The 18997-nt window shown below is 39.5% G+C and overlaps 1 protein-coding gene across 5 annotated transcripts in view; it reads left to right on the forward strand.

Annotated features, from left to right (window-relative positions):
- The window catches only part of BMPR1A (bone morphogenetic protein receptor type 1A), a 169105-nt gene that overhangs the window by 134171 nt on the left and 15937 nt on the right, over positions 1-18997 (forward strand). For all 5 annotated transcript variants that reach the window (XM_019034832.4, XM_063709757.1, XM_055353207.2 and 2 more), the window contains 3 exons: positions 1830-1932; positions 9512-9608; positions 9745-9844. In XM_019034832.4, the coding sequence (XP_018890377.1) occupies positions 1830-1932; positions 9512-9608; positions 9745-9844 (300 nt within the window). The remainder of the gene's footprint in view (positions 1-1829; positions 1933-9511; positions 9609-9744; positions 9845-18997) is intronic.

An 18997-nucleotide genomic window follows, 5' to 3' on the forward strand; every position in this document is an offset into this window, starting at 1 on the left:
AACTTGTCTGCGGTTTTTTTTTCATTCGTATATGGTATCTTTCCAGAAAGCCAAAAAGTCTTTTGTTTTGTATATTAGAACATTATTCCATTAACTGATAGGTGAGTTACTATATTAGAATTATGTTATAATGCAGCTTTTAAAATAAGATCAAAGGGATCTAGTATTTGTTTAACATCTGAGTTTTTAATGATCTTTTAATCTTAAATTTATTGATGCTCATTTTAGAAAACTTAGAGGTTACCAAAAAAGAAATCAGAAAACTCACTGACAACCTCCTACTTCTTTTTAATTTAAAAAAAAAAATTTTTTTTTAACTATAGACAGGGTCTTGCTATGTTGCCCAGGCTGGTCTCAAACTCCTGGGCTCAAGCAGTCCTTCCACCTCAGCCTCCCAAAGTGCTGGGATTACTAGGGTGAGCTGCCACACCTGACCTCCTACTTCTTAATTAGTTGAAATATTTTGCAGATATATATAAATCATATTGTTAATTAATTTTATGCTTTTTTCTTACCTGTGAATTTACCAATCCAAATCTGATTTATAAAACGATTTTAATTTTTCTAGTGTATTTCGTGTTAACTGCACAACGTGTTTATATATGATCATGTAATTCTAGTCCATATTTGTTGGAAACATTGACATATTGACTTAATAAGACCAAAAAAAATTGCCTGAACAACTCAACCTCATCAGTCAATTAATTGTCTCCTTGTTATAGAGGCAATAATGAATGTCATGTTTTATACTTTTAATAATTGTATGTTCCCTGAATGGACCAGATAGAAAGCATGAAACTTTACACGTATACTCTTGAACCTGCATGACGGTCATCGTGTCTTAGGTTTGCTGCTTGTCCCCTGGTGGTGGTGGGCTCTGCGTGGCTGACTGTGACTAGTTGTCCATTTTTACCTTCCTGAGAGTTTGCCAGCAAGGAACTGCTCTCTGCTATGTCACCAAATAATGTTTTGCTAAACTTCTTGTCTGTAGTACCTGCCTGATGTAATGGGCTGTCTGTTAGTAGCTTAGTAACCCAGAGTAAAACTGAATCATCCATTTTAACAGAATTCTGCCCCACACTTAACATTTTCTCCTAACAGAAAACCAAGAATTCTGCAAAATTCTTCTAAGTAGAAGCAGCACAATTCCTGATATTAACAATAAATAGGAGCACAGAAAAAGCTTTTAGAAATTTCTCCCATACCTGTTGAAGTCTATATGAATATATTAAGGGGAAACTCCAGGATGCTAACACTAAAATAAGAATTTCATTATATATGTATGTAAATTTATTGAAAATTTATTCAAAAGTCCTCTCCCTGTTTTCCCATCATATTCAGTAAAAGGTGCCTTTTAGTCCTCCTTTTTTTGGTCATTAAGCCTATTTGTATGTTTCAGAGAAAAGTTTGTTTTTCTCTATTATCATATACAATATGGAAGTACTGAAAAAATGGGTAAAAAGAGACAAAGTTATTTTAAAGTATGTTTTCAAAACATGACTTATAAAATTTTATAAATCAGCTTTCTGTGATCACATGACTGATTAGCAAAGAGAAGTCACATAACTCCTATGTGGGGGACTTGTTTAATTGAAATCCTTTTCTTCTTGACAAAGGGTTGTCACTGGCCTTTTAGATCTTAGCTCAGACATAACTTTCATTTGTCTTAAAACCTCTGGCGTTGCCAATAAATCACATGTGAATGCAATTCTAAGTCACAAAACAAAGTATTAAAGGCCATCTGTACCTGTTCGCATTCAGACTCAAATTTCATTAGTACTTTCTATGTGAATTTATGTTTTGTTTTGTTTTGTTTTTTTCTGTTTTAGAACTAATGGACATTGCTTTGCCATCATAGAAGAAGATGACCAGGGAGAAACCACATTAGCTTCAGGGTGTATGAAATATGAAGGATCTGATTTTCAGTGCAAAGTAAGATATAATTTGGGACCCATGAGACAAAGAAGGGAGGGGCCATATGAAAGCATCAATTTCCCCCAGGAGAAACATGCCTGGTGTACACATCGCTGTATGTTCACATCAGTAAATATATTGGAGGAATACCTACTGTCTTGATTCTGTCCTGTATTCATATGTAGAATTTATAACTAAATCATTTCTGAAAAGCTAATTGTTTGATTACAATTTCCTTTTTTGTTTCCATAGACAGCACCTGGCTCTGTTGCCCAGGCTGGAGTGCAGTGCTGCGATCTCTGCTCACTGCAACCTCAAGCCAGCCTCCTGCCTCAGCCTTCTGAATAGCTGAGACTACAGGTGCATGCCACTATACCTGGCTAATTTTTGTATTTTTTGTAGAGACAAGGTTTTACCATGTTGCCCAGGCTGGTCTCAAACTCCTGGGCTCAAGCAGTCTGCCCGCATCGGCCCACAAAGTGCTGGGATTACAGGTGTGAACCACTGTGCCCAGCCTGATTACAGTTTTCTTTGTTCTCTACTTGGGAGGCTGAGGCAGAAGAATTGCTTGAGCCGGGGAGGCTAAGGTTGCAGTTAGCCGAGATCGTTCCACGGTACTGCAGCCTGGGCCACAGAGCAAGACCCTGTCTCAAAAAAAAAAAAAAAAATTATTTTTTCTTTTTTTAAATTTCAACCGTCTTTGGCTACTGATTACAATTTTCAATGAGAAAAAGTTTCTAAACTTTCTTATCACAATAATTGCAGCTAACGTTTCTTTAAAAATAAAAATTTTATTCAAGTAATATGATTATGGTAATTTAAGTTCCAGGTTATTTTACCTTAAAAAAAGTTTTAAATCATCCTAGGTTGTCATGACTGCAAAAAAATTATATTGTCACACTTATTTGTAGATTATAAAATTTACTGAGAAGACTTTTAAGATAGTGGCAGTAACCTTTGTTATCACTCTGAGACAACTTAGAAATGTTAAAGATATACTGCAAACTCTAGGGTAACCACTAAAGTTGAAAAAAAAAATGTTAAGGCCTTGTAAGGAGGTGTCAGTGGAGCTCTTTAAAAGCAGCAGCAAAGGAATCAGGATGGTAAAAGTTTATGGGCATCCTGATGGCTCTGGGTTATAAACCTGATCTCTTCAAAATTCTGCATAGTAATTTTGTCCCAGGAGACCCTTCCAGTGTTTCTGAAAACCAGCTCCAGATAGAATTGTTTGTGCATAATTTAAGTCTCAGCTATGTTAGAAAATTGTTCCTATTATTTGGAAATTCTCAGGATGGAGGCCGGGCGTGGTGGCTCACGCCTGTAATCCCAGCACTTTGGGGAGCCGAGGCGGGCGGATCACGAGGTCTGGAGATCAAGACCATCCGGCTAACATGGTGAAACCCCGTCTCTACTAAAAATACAAAAAATTAGCCGGACGTGGTGGCGGGTGCCTGTCGTCCCAGCTACTCAGGAGGCTGAGGCAGGAGAATGGCATGAACCTGGGAGGTGGAGCTTGCAGTGAGCTGAGATCGCACCACTGCACTCCAGCCTGGGCGACAGAGCGAGACTCTGTCTCAAAAAAAAAAAAGAAAAGAAATTCTCAGGATGGATAGAAACCTTAAAGGTTATGTTTCAACCTCTCAGCTAATGTTTGGAATCACCCTTTTTGCAAATGACTGCAAATCTATCTTCCTTTCTGACTCTTTGGACCATAGAGAACAAACCTAATCTCTCTTTAAGATGACAGCCCTTTACTAAGTAAAAAAAGTGCTTCATCCTACTAGTCTTTGCCCAGTGAAAATAATTGTTCCTAATGACCTCAACTGCTCCTTATATGATCAGCTTTAGAGTTATTCACTCTCCACTTCCTCAGTGTAATATGCAGAATTGAGTGTGATATGACCAAGGAAAAAAGTAGAGAATAAATAGCCCTGTTCCCTTTTTCTAAACATAGTCTCGTGTTAGATGTTTGGCAGTCATGCCATATTCTTGAACCATTGAGCCTTCTGTCCGCTGAAGTCCCTATGCTACTCACTCATGCTGCTGCTAAGCCACATCTCCTCCACTCTTCATTGGTGCTGTTGGTTTCTTCACACAAATAAGTAGATGGGAATGGAATGAGGTTTTCCTATACAGTTGTTACATACTTGTCTTTATGAATTTTATCGTATAAGCATTAATCCTTTGCTCTAATTTGTTGGGATTTAAAGGATGCTAATTTCATTGTTTCTTCCAGTTTTAGGCTATTTGCGTATTTATCAACCACACATACTATACATTTTTTAATCACTTAAAAAATTGAAGAAAGAGCTATGGTTAGGGTACTGAGCCCAGCAGTAATAACCAGTGTTTAACAGGCCCCTTGTGTAGGCCTGTCCTAAGCTGAATTCACCATTATAAGTTAGTTGTTAAACTTGACAAGCTGTTCAAATCTATATACTATATATGTGAACCTTCGGACAAGGTGCTCTGCTCTCTTGTTTTCTCATCCATGAAGGAATTACTATAAGGATCAAATGATATACATGTGAATAGTTTAGCACAATTAGCACATAGTAAGGGCTTAATAGATGTTAGCTTTGACCATATTGATTCTTTAATAGAGCAGTCTTCATGCTGTTACCCATATCCCTGGGTACACTCAGACTGTTATACAAGGGTAACGGGCACGTTGATAGTTTTAAGGGAATCAGTTTTTGGATCCTAAACTTCAGTAGGTCCCGTTGCTGAATATTTCTCTGCCTGAGAACAGAACTTCTCAAGCAGTTCTCTTTCCCTTAGTCACTTTTCATAGTCAACCCCTCCTAGTTTACAAATAGAAGGCCTGAGGTGTAAAACTTCAAGTTTCCAAACGGTGTTGTAATTCGAAGTAAAGGCATCAGTGTAGGCTATGTTGGGATATCAAATAAGTGTTTACATGACAGATGGTTTTCAATTGTTTGCTTTCAACCAAGTTGCTGGATCATTGAAAATAATTTTCGATGATAGGATCTTTATGGCACTTTTAGCATATGCTTTGGAAGGACTTTAAACAATTATGGGCTGATCGTGGTGGCACGGTGGCCCCAGCCTGTAATCCCAGCACTTTGGGAGGCCGAGGCGAGCAGATCATCTGAGGTCAGGACGTAGAGACCAGCCTGATCAACATGGCGACACCCCGTCTCTACTGATAATACAAAACTTAGTCGGGCGTGGTGGTGCGTGCCTTTAATCCCAGCTACTTGGGAGGCTGAGACAGGAGAATTGCTTGAACACAGGAGGTGGAGGTTGCAGTGAGCCAAAATCATGCCATTGCACTCCAGCCTAGGCAGCAAGAGCGAAACTCCATCCAAAAAAAAAAAAAAATTATGGGACAATGGTATAATAGTCTCCTTCCGTGATCATCATCTTGCTTATGTGAATACATTGTCTTGATGATGACAAAAGGAAAAATAAGAATAAGATTAATGATGAATCTTCTCACTCTAGCAGTAATTTTTATTCATGAATTCATGAACTGATTTGTTTTAAAAGTCCCATCCATATCATTAAGAAATGCCTGGCCAGGTGCAGTGGCTCATGCCTGTAATCCCAGCACTTTTGGGGGCCGAGGCGGGCAGATCGCTTGAGCTCACAAGTTTGAGACCAGCCTGGGCAACACGGCAGAACCCCATCTCTACAAAAATTAGCTGGGTCTGGTGGCTCACGCCTGTAATTCTAGCACTTTGGGAGGCCAAGGCAGGTGGATCACCTGAGGTCAGGAGTTTCAGACTAGCCTGGCCAACATGGTGAAACCCCATGTTTCAAACTAGAAATACAAAAATTAGCCGGGCGTGGTGGCACACTCCTGTAATCCCAGCTACTTGGGAGGCTGAGGCAGGGGAATCATTTGAACCCAGGAGTTGGAGGTTGCAGTGAGCCGAGATAGCACCACTGCACTCTAGCCTGGGTAACAGAGCGAGACTCCATCTCAAAAAAGAAAAGAAAAGAAAAAAAAAAAAAGCTGAGGTGGGAGGATGACTTGAGCCTGGGAGGCAGAGGTTGTAGTGAGCTGAGATCATGCAACTCCACTCTAGTGTGCGGAGTGATAGCTAGATCTTGTATCATTAAAAAAAAAGAAAAAGAAAAAATGCCCTTTCCAATAACATTTTCTTAAGTTTGTATTTAATGAAGATTGTAACATATATATTGTTTTGATCAATTTTATGCTAATAATGATTATGATAAACTAGAATAATTTTCTAAGACTTAAAGACATACAGTTATAGGAAATAAAAGAATTTTTATGTACTTATCTTTGATGTGGACAGTTATATATTACTTTAGGATGTAATTATCATGGGAGATATTGAAAGGAAATAAGAGTTCAAGGAGAAATAAGAGTTCTAGTGTAGAATTTCTCATTGCTGAAAGAAGCATTTGTTCATTTATTCTTTAAAATGATGATAATGGTTATCAAATTGCAATGCTATTTAGATTCTACTGAATGCATTAAAAAATGATGTAACACTTCTATTTCAAAATGAGGTAACAATTCTATGTCAAAGTGTCATTATGTACAGTAAGCCAGAAATTATTAATATATTGCAGCCATTTAAATTTATGGTGAAAATTTTTAAGTGTCACCTGAAAAATACGTGAAGGATACGTTGCTTTTAAGAATTGGGTTACGCCAGCAAGAATTTTGACCAGCACTTATCTAACTTTCAGTATTTCTTGGTAAACGTCACCCAAGTACAGCACTCACCCAAGCACAGCTCTGTCATGCTCAGGATCCTAACCCTTTCCCCAGTGTCTTCACTCACTGCCAGGTGTGGCACAGAACAGATGTGAGTGCCTCTCACCAGGCCTCGCGTTCTTCCACTCCCCAGGCTGCATTGGTAAATTGTGCTTATTCTGTTTCCTCCTATAGGACAAATTATTTTTCAGAAACCTCACTGCCATTCCTTGTAACTTGGCGTCAGTTCCTTCCTCATATACTGTCTCCAGCCCGAGCACACTGAATAAGTTTAAGTCAGAATCACTTCCTTCATCAGTGCCGAGTAAATTTGTTTCCCACAAAAATTCATATTCCCCACATAAATCTAGAATACAAAATTGACTTGGGCAGAGGGTACGGGTGGAGAGTGCAGGAAAAGGAAAGGCTGTGTCACCCAAATTCATAATCTCGACAAACCCAATTTTTGCCTACCCAGATACATAGTTAACCTGAGTAAGACAGACGTGAGATGAGTCAGGTGTTGCTTATTCTTAGTGAAGCTACACTGGGTCTTTAGGGACTTATAAGTTTTTTGGCTTAGTCTAGAATCTCATCTGGGATTCATGTCAAGCAAGAGGAAGGAAAGTTAATTTATTGAATATTTGTTATATGTGTATAGTATCCTGGGGATTCAGTATATTCTACCTTGTTTCCCCCCAACTACTCTATAGAGCAGATTTTTTTAAAGACAGGGTATTGCTCCATCACCCAGGCTGGAATGCAGTGGTGCAGTCACAGCTCACTGCAGCCTCAACCTCCTGGGTTCAAGCGATCCTCCCACCTCAGCCTCCTGAGTAGCTGGGACCACAGGCGTGTACCACCACACCTGGCTGATTTAAAAATTTTTTTAGAGATGGGGTCTCACTATTTTGCCCAGCCTGATCTCAAACTCCTCCGCTCAAGCCATTCTGCCGCTTCAGCTTCCCAAAGTGCTAGGATTACCGGTGTGAGCCAGTGTTCCCAGTTCATCTTTTTTTAACCTGTATTTTTTAGCACACTAAAGCCCAGAGATAAATTACTTGCTCAAGGTCACAAAGTGAACAACTGGCAAAGCTAGGATTCAAACTGTTTGATTCCAAAACCCTTGTATTTTCTGTAATACTATGCTCCTTAATCTGTTGGCAGAGTCTATTTTTGGCTTCTTTTTAAAAATTATTATTATTTTTAGAGATAGGGTCTCACTACATTGCTCAGGCTGGACTTGAACTCCTAGGTTCAAGTGATCCTCATGCCTCAGCCTCCCAAGTAGCCACCACACCCAGTTTCACCACACCCTTTCTTTCACTTTTAAAGAAAAGGGACGTATATAACACACATATATATAACATATATATAAACATATATACATGTTTATATAAAATGTTTATATAAAAATATAACATTCCGTTATCTATCGTAGTTTCCAACACTCCATCTTTCTAAAGTCTTTAAATTACACCTGTCTTTCAGCCATCTCTCTTACAAGGGCTTTCATCTTCCTGGGATATAATTCACCTAGGTTAGAATATAGGAACTCATACAGGAATACAAACGCATCGTAAGATCTCTTCGTACATTTGGGATGTCGTTTCCCACTTAGTAGTGTTTGAGCTACCTTCGTCATCCCTGTTAGTATACTTCATAGAGAAGAAAAAACAAGACAGGAGTTGAAGAATTGTTCGTTTTTGTCCTTATCATCCACTGTCATGTCAGCAGTACATCTGTTGCTTGGAGAAACCCCATGCTGCCAAAGAAACCCTTTCTTGGTTTTTCTTTGCACTTTTCTCTTCTGCAAGGCCAAGCTCATTTTAGCTTTCCTGGAACCGTTTTTGGATGCTTGGCACGTCTTTCATTCATCGTTAGTTATATGATTTTCATTTCCTCCTCCATGTGTTTTCTCTGAATCTGGGATTATTTCAGACTCTCCAGTTTAACCCTAACTTTTTTCTCTCTCTCCTTATGATCATTTAAAAGTAAAAATTGTTTAAAAGTTATTAATAAAACTTCATTTAAAATATAAAATATGTATTTGGACATTTCCAAATGCTCTTGACCATCTTCCCAACAGAATCTGAAGTCACAGGCTCATGTTTACCTTTTTAAAGTCATAGCTGATTATACTGAGGCTTTTCCTTAATTTCCGCTTACATTCTTGTTACTTGTTTAGTGACAAACAGTTCTTTGCTATTCACATGTTGGTCAGAATGGCAGTTCTCCCCAGGCTGCAGCATTCAACTTGTCAGATATTGTGTTGTTAATCCAATAAAACATCACATGCAAGTGCTGCTGCCCTTCCAGTGACTGTGTCTTTCTCTGTGCTAGCTTTTTGCTCTCCTAGGGACAGTCTCCTTGCTGGCTGGTGGTCTGTAATCAGCTCTCAGGAATGCTTTCTGTAGTTTGTCCTTCCCTCACCATGGATGCTCAACTTGCCTCCGCATCAGGCTCATGACTTCTGATGTGGCTGGGGTAGGCAGGGTCTGCAGCGCCTCTGCACGCTCAGCTGCCTTGCTAACCAGCCTTTTCTTTGGACTACGACACCCTCCACTTTTTAGTCTGATCTTAAATCTCATCCACATCTCAGTACCACAGTGAGATTATATGTACCAGACCAGTTTATGATTGTAATTACCTAAGTTCGGGTTTGGTGTTCTAATCTAGTGTCTAACACACCATCCACATAGATATGTTCTTAAGAAAAGCCATTTTGCAGTCTTCACTATTTCAGCACAAATTTTAATCTTTCAATAATCTGTTTTTACATATAAAATTTGCAGGCCCCTTTCACTCACTGAATTAGAAATTGTATTTTATGAATACTAAAAAGACATATCAGTTTAAAATACCAAACCATTTCTAATTTTATCATTACTCTTCTTTTAGGATTCTCCAAAAGCCCAGCTACGCCGGACAATAGAATGTTGTCGGACCAATTTATGTAACCAGTATTTGCAACCCACACTGCCCCCTGTTGTCATAGGTAGGTTAGCCGAGAAAAGTCGGAGCATGCTTCTCAAATATCTTCTCTGGTTTTACAGTAACCAGGCTACCTAGAACTGAACACGTCAGATTATTTTTTCATTTCAATTGTTTACATTGTTTACTTTTATTGTCAGGTCCGTTTTTTGATGGCAGCATTCGATGGCTGGTTTTGCTCATTTCTATGGCTGTCTGCATAATTGCTATGATCATCTTCTCCAGCTGCTTTTGTTACAAGTAAGAAGATATTTATTTTGAAGCAAAATATTTTGTCAAATATTAGATGTCAACCGCTGTTTGTAAAGCCAGTTGCGGAAACCATTAACTTGTATTCTCTGGTTGTATATCTCCTTTATGTAACTAGACTATAGTTCTCTTAAGGGAAAAGGACCTTACTACCAATTAGTTAATTGGGCACAATTTCATACTTCTTGTATGTTCATGATTACTTATGATTTTCTTATTAATGGAATAGTGAGCTTTCTGGCATCTGAATGTTTTTGATCTGTCCCAAGAAACCCACTGCGTTATAATTCTTTTTTTTTTTTTTTTTGCGTTATAATTCTTTAGAAATTTGGAGCTCCAGAATTGTTTGCATGTAGCCATGATTTCAGAAGATAGTTGCCAAAAAAGAAGAGTAATAAGAGACAGTCCCTAATGGATATAAACTTTAATAATAAAACATTATCATACCAACCTAGATACATTAATGAAACAAATTAGTAAACCCATAAATAAACAAACCCAAGTACATACAGCAATTTAGCATATAATAAAGGAAACACTTCAGATTACTGAGGAAAAGACGTTTGCATACCTCCTTGTTTTTATTATAATTCCTCACCCTCAACAATGGGGTACCACAGTTGAGAAATCGTGTTTTGGGTCTTTCTAGATAATAGACTTGGAATCTTCTGTTAGGGAGGTGATGGGAAAGTCATATGATTATTCAGAGTAGGAGATGGGGTGGAGAGGAGAGCTCCACATCTGAGGTAGCCATCATCCCAAATGGCCCCCAGTGATTCTCACTGCCTGGGGTTCCTCCACTTGGGGCCAGTCCCCTCCTGTAACACATCAGGGCTGATCTGTCTGACAAATAGGATATGGCAAAAGTGACTTCCAAGTCTACGTTATAAACAGCTTTGCAGCTTTCACCATGGTCTCTGGGATCACTCACTCTGGGGGAAGCCAGGCATCATGCTATGTGGACACTCAGCTCTGAGAGAGGCCCACACAGGGAGGAACTGAGGCCTCTTGCCAATACCCAGCCTGCAGCCTGTCAGCCTTGGAAGTGAGCCGCCTTGGAAGTGACTGCAAGCTCCTGTCAAGCTTTCACATGAGTGCAGTCTCAGCTGACATCTGACCCTGAGCTACCCAATCAAGTCACTCCTGAATGCATGATCCACAGAAACAGTGAGATAACGATTGCTGTTTTAAGCCACTCAGTTTGGGAGTGATTTGCTAACACAGTATTGGATAATCCAGTGTCCGACTTTCTGAAAATTGACTTTCAAGTAGTCTTCTTGGTGTTATTGTCACCCTCAACTTTACTTCCAGAGATAACCACAATGGCCAGTTCCGAAGTTCTTGGGGGAACTCCATAGTATAAACTGGTTGCTTCTTGGTTTTCTCAATTTCTAACCTAAGAATCAGACTTTTTGGGTGTGCAAAGTCACTACTCATTTATCTGCTTCATGAATTCCAACAGTGTTTACTGTTATTTTATCTCCTTTTCTCCTTGCCTGTTAGATAAAGAAGTTTAAAACTCTTTATTGCTGTTTTAGTGGACTAGTAAAAGCAAGCAAGTATGCTCAATCGGTTATTTTAAGCTCAAAGTCCCTTTGTCAAATAACTGAATCTTTGCCAGTAAGACAGGTGATAATATCTCAAGGTGATTTTAATTTATATTTTCATATTAAAATACTTTTTTTATGCATTGGTTTCTTTATTACACAAGGGCACTGTAATGTATATATTATTTTATTTATTTATTTATTTATTTAGAAACAGAGTCTCACTCTGTCTCCCAGGCTGGAGTGCAGTGATCTCGGCTCACTGCAATCTCTGCCTCCCAGGTTTAAGCGATACTCATGCCTCAGCCTCGCAAGTAACTGGGATTAAGGTATGCACTGCCACACCTGGCTAATTTTTGTATTTTTAGTAAAGACGGGGGTTTCACCATGTTGACCAGGCTGGTCTCGAACTCCTGACCTCAAGTGATCCACCCACCTCGCCCTCCCAAATTGCTGGGATTACAGGCGTGAGCCACTGCACCTGGCCTGTAATGTGTATAGTAAAATATTGTTGAGTATGCTTTTATTTTTCTTTTAAGAAAAGAGCCATCTATATTTTTATTTAAATCATGTACTCATTTTGGGGGGCCTGTTTTTCCATTGAATTGCATAGATTTTTTTCTCTTTGATTTATAGAAGCTCTTTATATTTCAGAAATCAGCCCTTTGTAATATGAGCTACCTATACTTTTCTTTTTTTGTTTTTTTTTTCATGCTGCGTTACCTCAGAGCTACCTACACTTTTCACTGTGGTATGTCTTGAGACTGCCTGCAGTGCCTTCAGCCACATAGTAAAGAACCCTATCAGCCAGGTGTGTGCTCTCTAAGCAATGGGTAGGATGTTTCTTAAGGAAATCTGTTCAGCGCAAGAGATAAAACCTAAAAATACTGCTGTTAGGGCCCAGTGAAATGGTCCAGGCAGATTATCTTACAGTGAAGCTTGTAATCAGTAAACCCTACCCATATACTAACAGCTTGCCAATCAGGGTATCAGGCTGTGAAGGATACTGATCTCTGAGAAACCAGAAACAAGTGAGGTGAGCCTTGTGATTGCCCACCTTCTTCTCCCTGAACAGAGTTTCGGGTTGGGCATCACAGGGGGAACCCAGGTGTAGCCAGTAGCCTGTCTCAGTTTGAAGAGTTGTGAGGAAGCTACCAAGCCTGGGGAAAGAACACCTGAAATGATTGAGAAAACAGTGTTTGGTGCTCACACAAGGCTGGGAGTAGGATCTGTTCACACCAGCTGTGAGAGTTGAAAACCCCATAATTCATAGGTTTTGGTTGAAGGACTCAGGAGGATTTTGCCTCAGTGGTGGGGAATAATTAACCCTAGACTAAACATGGCTCTGGTCTCACCCTAAAAGCAAGCCCCAAACAGATCACACCATTTCTAAGTCACTGTATCCTAGAACAAAACTCAACAGTATTTATAGGAATATAAAAATATCTGGCATCCAACAAGGTAAAATTCACAATATCTGCCATCCAATAAATGAATACTATGAATAAATGAATACATATAAATATGGTCCATAATGAGGGAAGAAATGAAGCAATCAAAACCACTGACCCAGAACTGATACAGACCTTAGAATTAGCAATGACATTAAAATAGTTGTTATAACTGTATTTTTTATGTACAAAAGTTAAGACATGGCAGATTTTGTAAAAGACCAAAATGAAACTTTAGGAAATGAAATCTATAATATCTCAGATGAAATAATAATACTAGATGAAATTAGTGACAGACTGTAGAAGAAAAGATGAGTGAACATGAAGACATAGGAATGAATAGAGAATCAGTGAGCTGCGGGACAACTTCAGATGGCCTAATATAGATATAATTGGAGTTCCCAGAAGAGAGGAGGGATGAAAAACATACAGAAATAATGATCAAATGTTTTCAAATTTATCTATTATTATTATTTTTATTTATTTATTTATTTATTTTGAGACCGAGTCTCGCTCTGTCGCCCAGGTTGGAGTGCAGTGGCACGATCTCCACTCAATGCAAGCTCCACCTCCCGGGTTTACGCCATTCTCTTGCCTCAGCCTTCCAAGTAGCTGGGACTACAGGCACCCGCCACCATGCCCGGCTAAGTTTTTGTATTTTTAGTAGAGACGGGGTTTCATCGTGTTAGCCAGATGGTCTCGATCTCCTGACCTCATGATCCGCCCGCCTTGGCCTCCCAAAGTTCTGGGATTACAGGCATGAGCCACCGTGCCCGGCCTATTATTTTTATTTTTGAGACACGGTCTTGCTCTGTCACCCAGGCTGGAGTGCAGTGGTGCAATCTCAGCTCACTGCATACTCCACCTGCTGGGTTCAAGCGATTCTCGTGCTTCAGCCTCCCAAGTAGCTGGGATTACAGGCGTGTACCACCAAGCCTGGCTAATTTTTGTATTTTTAGTAGAGATGGGGTTTCACCATGTTGGCCAGGCTGGTCTCGAACTCCTGGCCTCAAGTGATCCACCTGCCTCCGCTTCCCAAAGTGTTGGGATTATAGGCGTGAGCCACTGCACTCAGCTTTTTCAAATTTAATGAAAACCATGAATCCAGATATCTGAAAGCTCAGCAAACCCTGAGTATAAGAAACATGAAGAAAACTACATTAAGGCACATGATAATTGTATTGCTCAAAACCGATAATAAAGAAATGTTAAATGAAACAAGGAAAAAAGGCAGAATATCTACAGAGGCACAAAGTTAAGGATGACAGCAGACCTTTTGTTGTAAACAGTGCAGTCAAGAAGATAGCGAACCAACATCTTTAAAGTGCCCAAAGAAAAACATCACAGACTTTGAATTCTATAGCCAGAGAAAATACCCTTCAAAAATGAAGGTAATGTGAAGATTTCCAGTCATACAGAAAACTTGAAAGAACTCCGCCCCCTTAGACCTACCCAAAAAGAAATGTGAAGGGAAGTTCTTCGGGTGTAAAGACAGGCCAGGTGAAGATAAGAATCCACATAAAAGAATGAAGATCCGGAAATGGGGATCCAAGTGACCCTGGCACAAACTAACAATATCTTTTAAGATGAACAAAAAAGACTACTCATCTGAGACTCAGGCCATGGACACTCAAGTGAGTGACCTATAACACTTCACAGAACATACAATCAGACATCAGGAACTGGTCATGTAGGCTTTTTTATAGTTCTAAACTAAATACTACATAGAACTTTGTGACTGCCCTGTTTATTTAGCTTTAGAACTTCATGTGCTAGTTCAGTCTGTGAAGATTCATTATTGATCAGATATATACAATCTGTAATTTGGAATATTCATTCATATTTAGTTGAACTTTAACAAGTCACAAGTTGTTCTCCATAGCAAACCGTAAAAGAATAAGATTAAAGTTAAAGAGAGGTCTGTCCGTCAGCATATTAAGGTTTGTCTGTTTTGTTTGCCTCATTAATATTTTGTTTCCCTTTTTTCTGATGTGATCGTTTTCCTCCAATTTAGATACGGCTGCAATTTATTCTTCAGTCTCATTTACATTCATGACCCATGATCCTCAAAACCGATACCTTCTCTAAAACCTTATCTGGAACCATGGCCTCCCTCCACTGTGGACGAGGCATCATTCTGTACCATACGCCAGTTCCTGGTTGTTTCCTCTGGCATCTTCTTTTGTAGCTCCTTTAATCCTTCAGACTGCTTAGATCCTATGATCTGCCCCCATAACACTTACTAATTTTATCTTGCATTTTTTTACATTGGCAAGTATTCATTTACTTACTCATGCATATTTGCCAAAAGTCTGCATTTCCATACAACAGGAATCTCATTGGTAACAGAGTTTACTTAACCATTAATATTGATGATCAACTGGCTGGCTGTTTAAATTGCCACTTTCCTATTGAATTTTGAAGGGTGCCCATGGTGAATCTTGTGTGTCCCTCATGCTTGGCACACAGTGGATACTTACTCACTCTTGTTGATGTTTGCCAGCCATCTTGGCCCAGAATTTCTGCTTGGGAAATAGTATCACGGATGCATTTGTCAGATGAAAAGCCTGCTTCTGGCTTTATAATGGACCCTTTATCCTCATTGTCTTTAGGGGACTCCTGGTCCTAGAGTAGTTAAATATTAAGAATTGAATGATTTTTTTAAGTTGCAGTGATTACAGCAAAAAAAAAAATTGCCAAGTAATGTTTTATTTAATAAGAAAGAAACATTTTCTGAATACCTAAAAAAGAAGCTGCCAATCAGCTTTTAAAGTGATTAAAAATAAGAAAAAATGCCCTATATGTACACATATTTTTATCACTTTCAGCACTCTCCATGTATTTAATTCCAAGTTTTAGGTCCAAGTTTTCATTTGATACCATATTCCTTCTGCCTGAAGAATTTCTTTAACCTCTTGGAGTGCAGGTCTGCTGGCTGTAAGTCCTCTCAGCTTTTGTCTGCAGTCTTTTGACTTCATTTTCCCAAGATATTTTCACTGGCTATAGAATTCTGGATGGGCTCAAGTTTGTTTCCCTTAAAGCTGTCACTCATTATCTTCCACTTGCATACCTTCTGACATACATTTTATCTTTGATGTATTATATGTAATTTTTTTCATGGCATCCTTTAATGTTTTCCCTTTATCTTTTAAACAACTCAGCTACAATACATTTAGAAGCGTGTGTGTGTGTTTCTTTTTTGGTATTTACTCTGCTTTGGGTTTCACTGAACTTAGTGAATCTATGGTTTGCTATCTTTCATTATTATTGCAAAATTATCTACTATTTTTTTAAAACACTTTGTCCTTTTATCTGTCTCTTCTGTTTTTGAGACTCCAATTATACATATTTTAGATTATTTGGTGTTGTGCCACAGCTCTTTAATTCTTCAGTTTTTCTCACTTGTTTTTTCTCTTTGTATTTTAGTTCAGGTAACTTCTATTTACCTATTTTCAAATGCACAGATTTTTTTTTCTTCACCTGTGTCCATCTGAGCTGTGTATTGTTGAGCTCATCAAACATTCTTCATCTTTAATAGCATGTTTTCCCTTTCTCACATTCCTGTCTGACTTCATTTCTCTGCTGAGACACTCCATCTGTGTATTCTGTTACCACCTTCACCAGTTGCCTTCCCCTTTTAATCACAGTTCTGTGAAAGGCCCTCCTGACAGCTTCAGCACAAGTGCTGTCTGACACTTGGCCTCTTGATTGCCTGCCCTCTTGGCAGTGAGTGATTTTTCCTAGCTTTTTAGTGGGTCTCATAAGTTTATTTGGATGTTGTACATCATGTTAAGGATAGCAGAGATTGTCACAATGAGATATCAACCTCACCCCAATTAAAATGACCGTTATCAAAAAGAAAACAAATGCTGGGGAGGGTATGGAGAAAGGGGAACCCTAGCACACTGCTGGTGGAAATGTAAATTGGCACAGCTACTATGGAGAACAGTGTGGAGGTCCCTCAAAAAACTAAAATCAGAACTACCATATGATCTTGCAATCCCACTATTTGGTATATATCCAAAAGGAAATCAGTATATTGAAGGCCTGTTCATACCCCTATGTTTAAGCACTATTCATAATGGCCAAGATGTGGAATCAACCCGTGTCCATCAGCAGGTGAATGGATAAAGAAAATGTGGTCCATACAGTGGAATATTACTCAACCAGAAAATTAATGAAATCCTGTTATTTTCAGCAACATGAATGGAACTGGAGTTCATTAATGTTAAGTGAAATAAGCCAGTCATAGACAAATATTACATGTTCTCAATCATACGTGGGAGCTAAAAAGGTTGATTTCATAGAGGTGGTAAGTAGAATAACATACCACAGGTTAGAAAGGATGGAGGGAGGGAGGTTGGATGAAGATGGATGGATGAAGAGAGGTTGATTAAGGGGCACAAAAATACAATTACTAATAGAAGGAATAAGTTCTAGTATTTGATAGTACAGTAGGGAAATTATAGTTAGTAATTTATTGTATATTTCAAAGTAGCTAGTCTTTAAGAGAAGAATTGTAATATTCCCAACACAAAGATATAGCCTGGGCAACATGGTGAAACCACATCTCTACAAAAAAATACAAAAATTAGCTGGGCATGGTGGTACACATCTGTGGTCCCAGCTGCTGGGGAGGCTGAGGTGGGAGGATTGCTTGAGCCCAGGAGGCAGAGGTTGCAGTGAGCCAAGATCATGCCACTGCACTCTAGCCCAAGCGACAGAACAAGGCCCTGCCTCTTCTTCCCCACCCAAAGAAAAACAAAAGATAAATATTTGAGGTGATGGCTATCCCAGTTACTCTGATTTGTTCATTTTACATCGTATACATGCATAAGATATCACATGTACCCCCCAAAATATGTACAACTATTATACATCAGTTTTAAAAAGAACAACAGACATTGCAATAAAGACATACTCCTGAAAATGGGCATACCTTCTCTTAGGCTGTTGATAGGCAGGAGGTGTTCAGTCTAGTACGAGTCGATTTGGGTTAAGGTTTTGTTCAGTGTTTGGGCCTGTGCCTTCAGTGCCTCACAAGTTTCAAATTCCTTCAGTGATGGGCTGCTGTTCATTTGCTTCGAGTTGGGGTTTAGGTGCAGAAGGAAGGGTTTTTCTCTGAGTTCCTACCTCCCCGGTAGCTTTCAGCTCTTACCACGTCATTGCACCTCTGTGGGAGTCACTTTCTGTGTTCTTGTTCCTCCCACAGAGGTCATCTGCTGTTGCGTGTTATTCACATTAGAGGACAGTTGGAAAGTGAGGGGGGCGTGCCTGTTGTCCTTAGGTAGGTTCTGTGTTGCTAGACCTTAAGGGTGCAGCTTCCTCAGGGCTCTTGCACCTCCTCCCACAGAGGTAGCTGACTGCCCTGTGGTCCTCCTGTAGGATCCTATGCCTACAAGGAGAGAGGAAGGTGTCATCTTCTCCTCTTCCTCAGCATCAGAGGATCTTAACCTGGTCAGAGCACAGGGAGCATTTCCTCTACATCCCCAAGAGGCAGAGGGACTTTGCTGCTTCTCCTCCCTCCAAAGTAATGGATCTTTGCCTGTGCTTTGGGGCAGGGGGAAGAGGGTGTGCAAGAAAGAAAACAATAGTCATATTATACAGCGAGGGCCTTGTGTAGATAGAGTTTATGTAGTCATAATAATGCAAGCACTGAATGTTGAGCTAAACAAATAATATAACTGTGTAAGGAGGATGTGAGGATGGAAGTATTTCTGTTTTGGGAAGCCACAGGGTGTTAAATGATCAGTTAAATTGTCATATTCCCCAGTGTAAGGTCAATAGTTAAAGCCTCAGACTGAAAAACTTAAAATGTCAATGTAAGGATGCTATTTAGAAATAATGAGGGCCAGGTGTGGTGGCTCACACCTGTAATCCCAGCAATTTGGGAGGCTGAGGTGGGTGGATCACTTGAGGCCAGAAGTTCGAGACCAGCGTGGCCAACCTAGCGGAACCTCAACTCTACTAAAAATACAAAAATTAGCCTGGTATGGTGGTGTGTGCCTGCAGTCCCAGCTACTTGGGGTTCCCAAGAATTGATCAAACCAGGAAGGCGGGGGTTGCAGTGAGCTGAGATCACACCACTGCACTCTAGCCTGGGCGACAAGAGTGAGACCCTGTCGCAAAAAAAAAAGAAAAGAAAA

Source organism: Gorilla gorilla, chromosome 8, assembly GCF_029281585.2.
Source record: "Gorilla gorilla gorilla isolate KB3781 chromosome 8, NHGRI_mGorGor1-v2.1_pri, whole genome shotgun sequence".
In the NCBI taxonomy this organism is placed as follows: domain Eukaryota; kingdom Metazoa; phylum Chordata; class Mammalia; order Primates; family Hominidae; genus Gorilla; species Gorilla gorilla.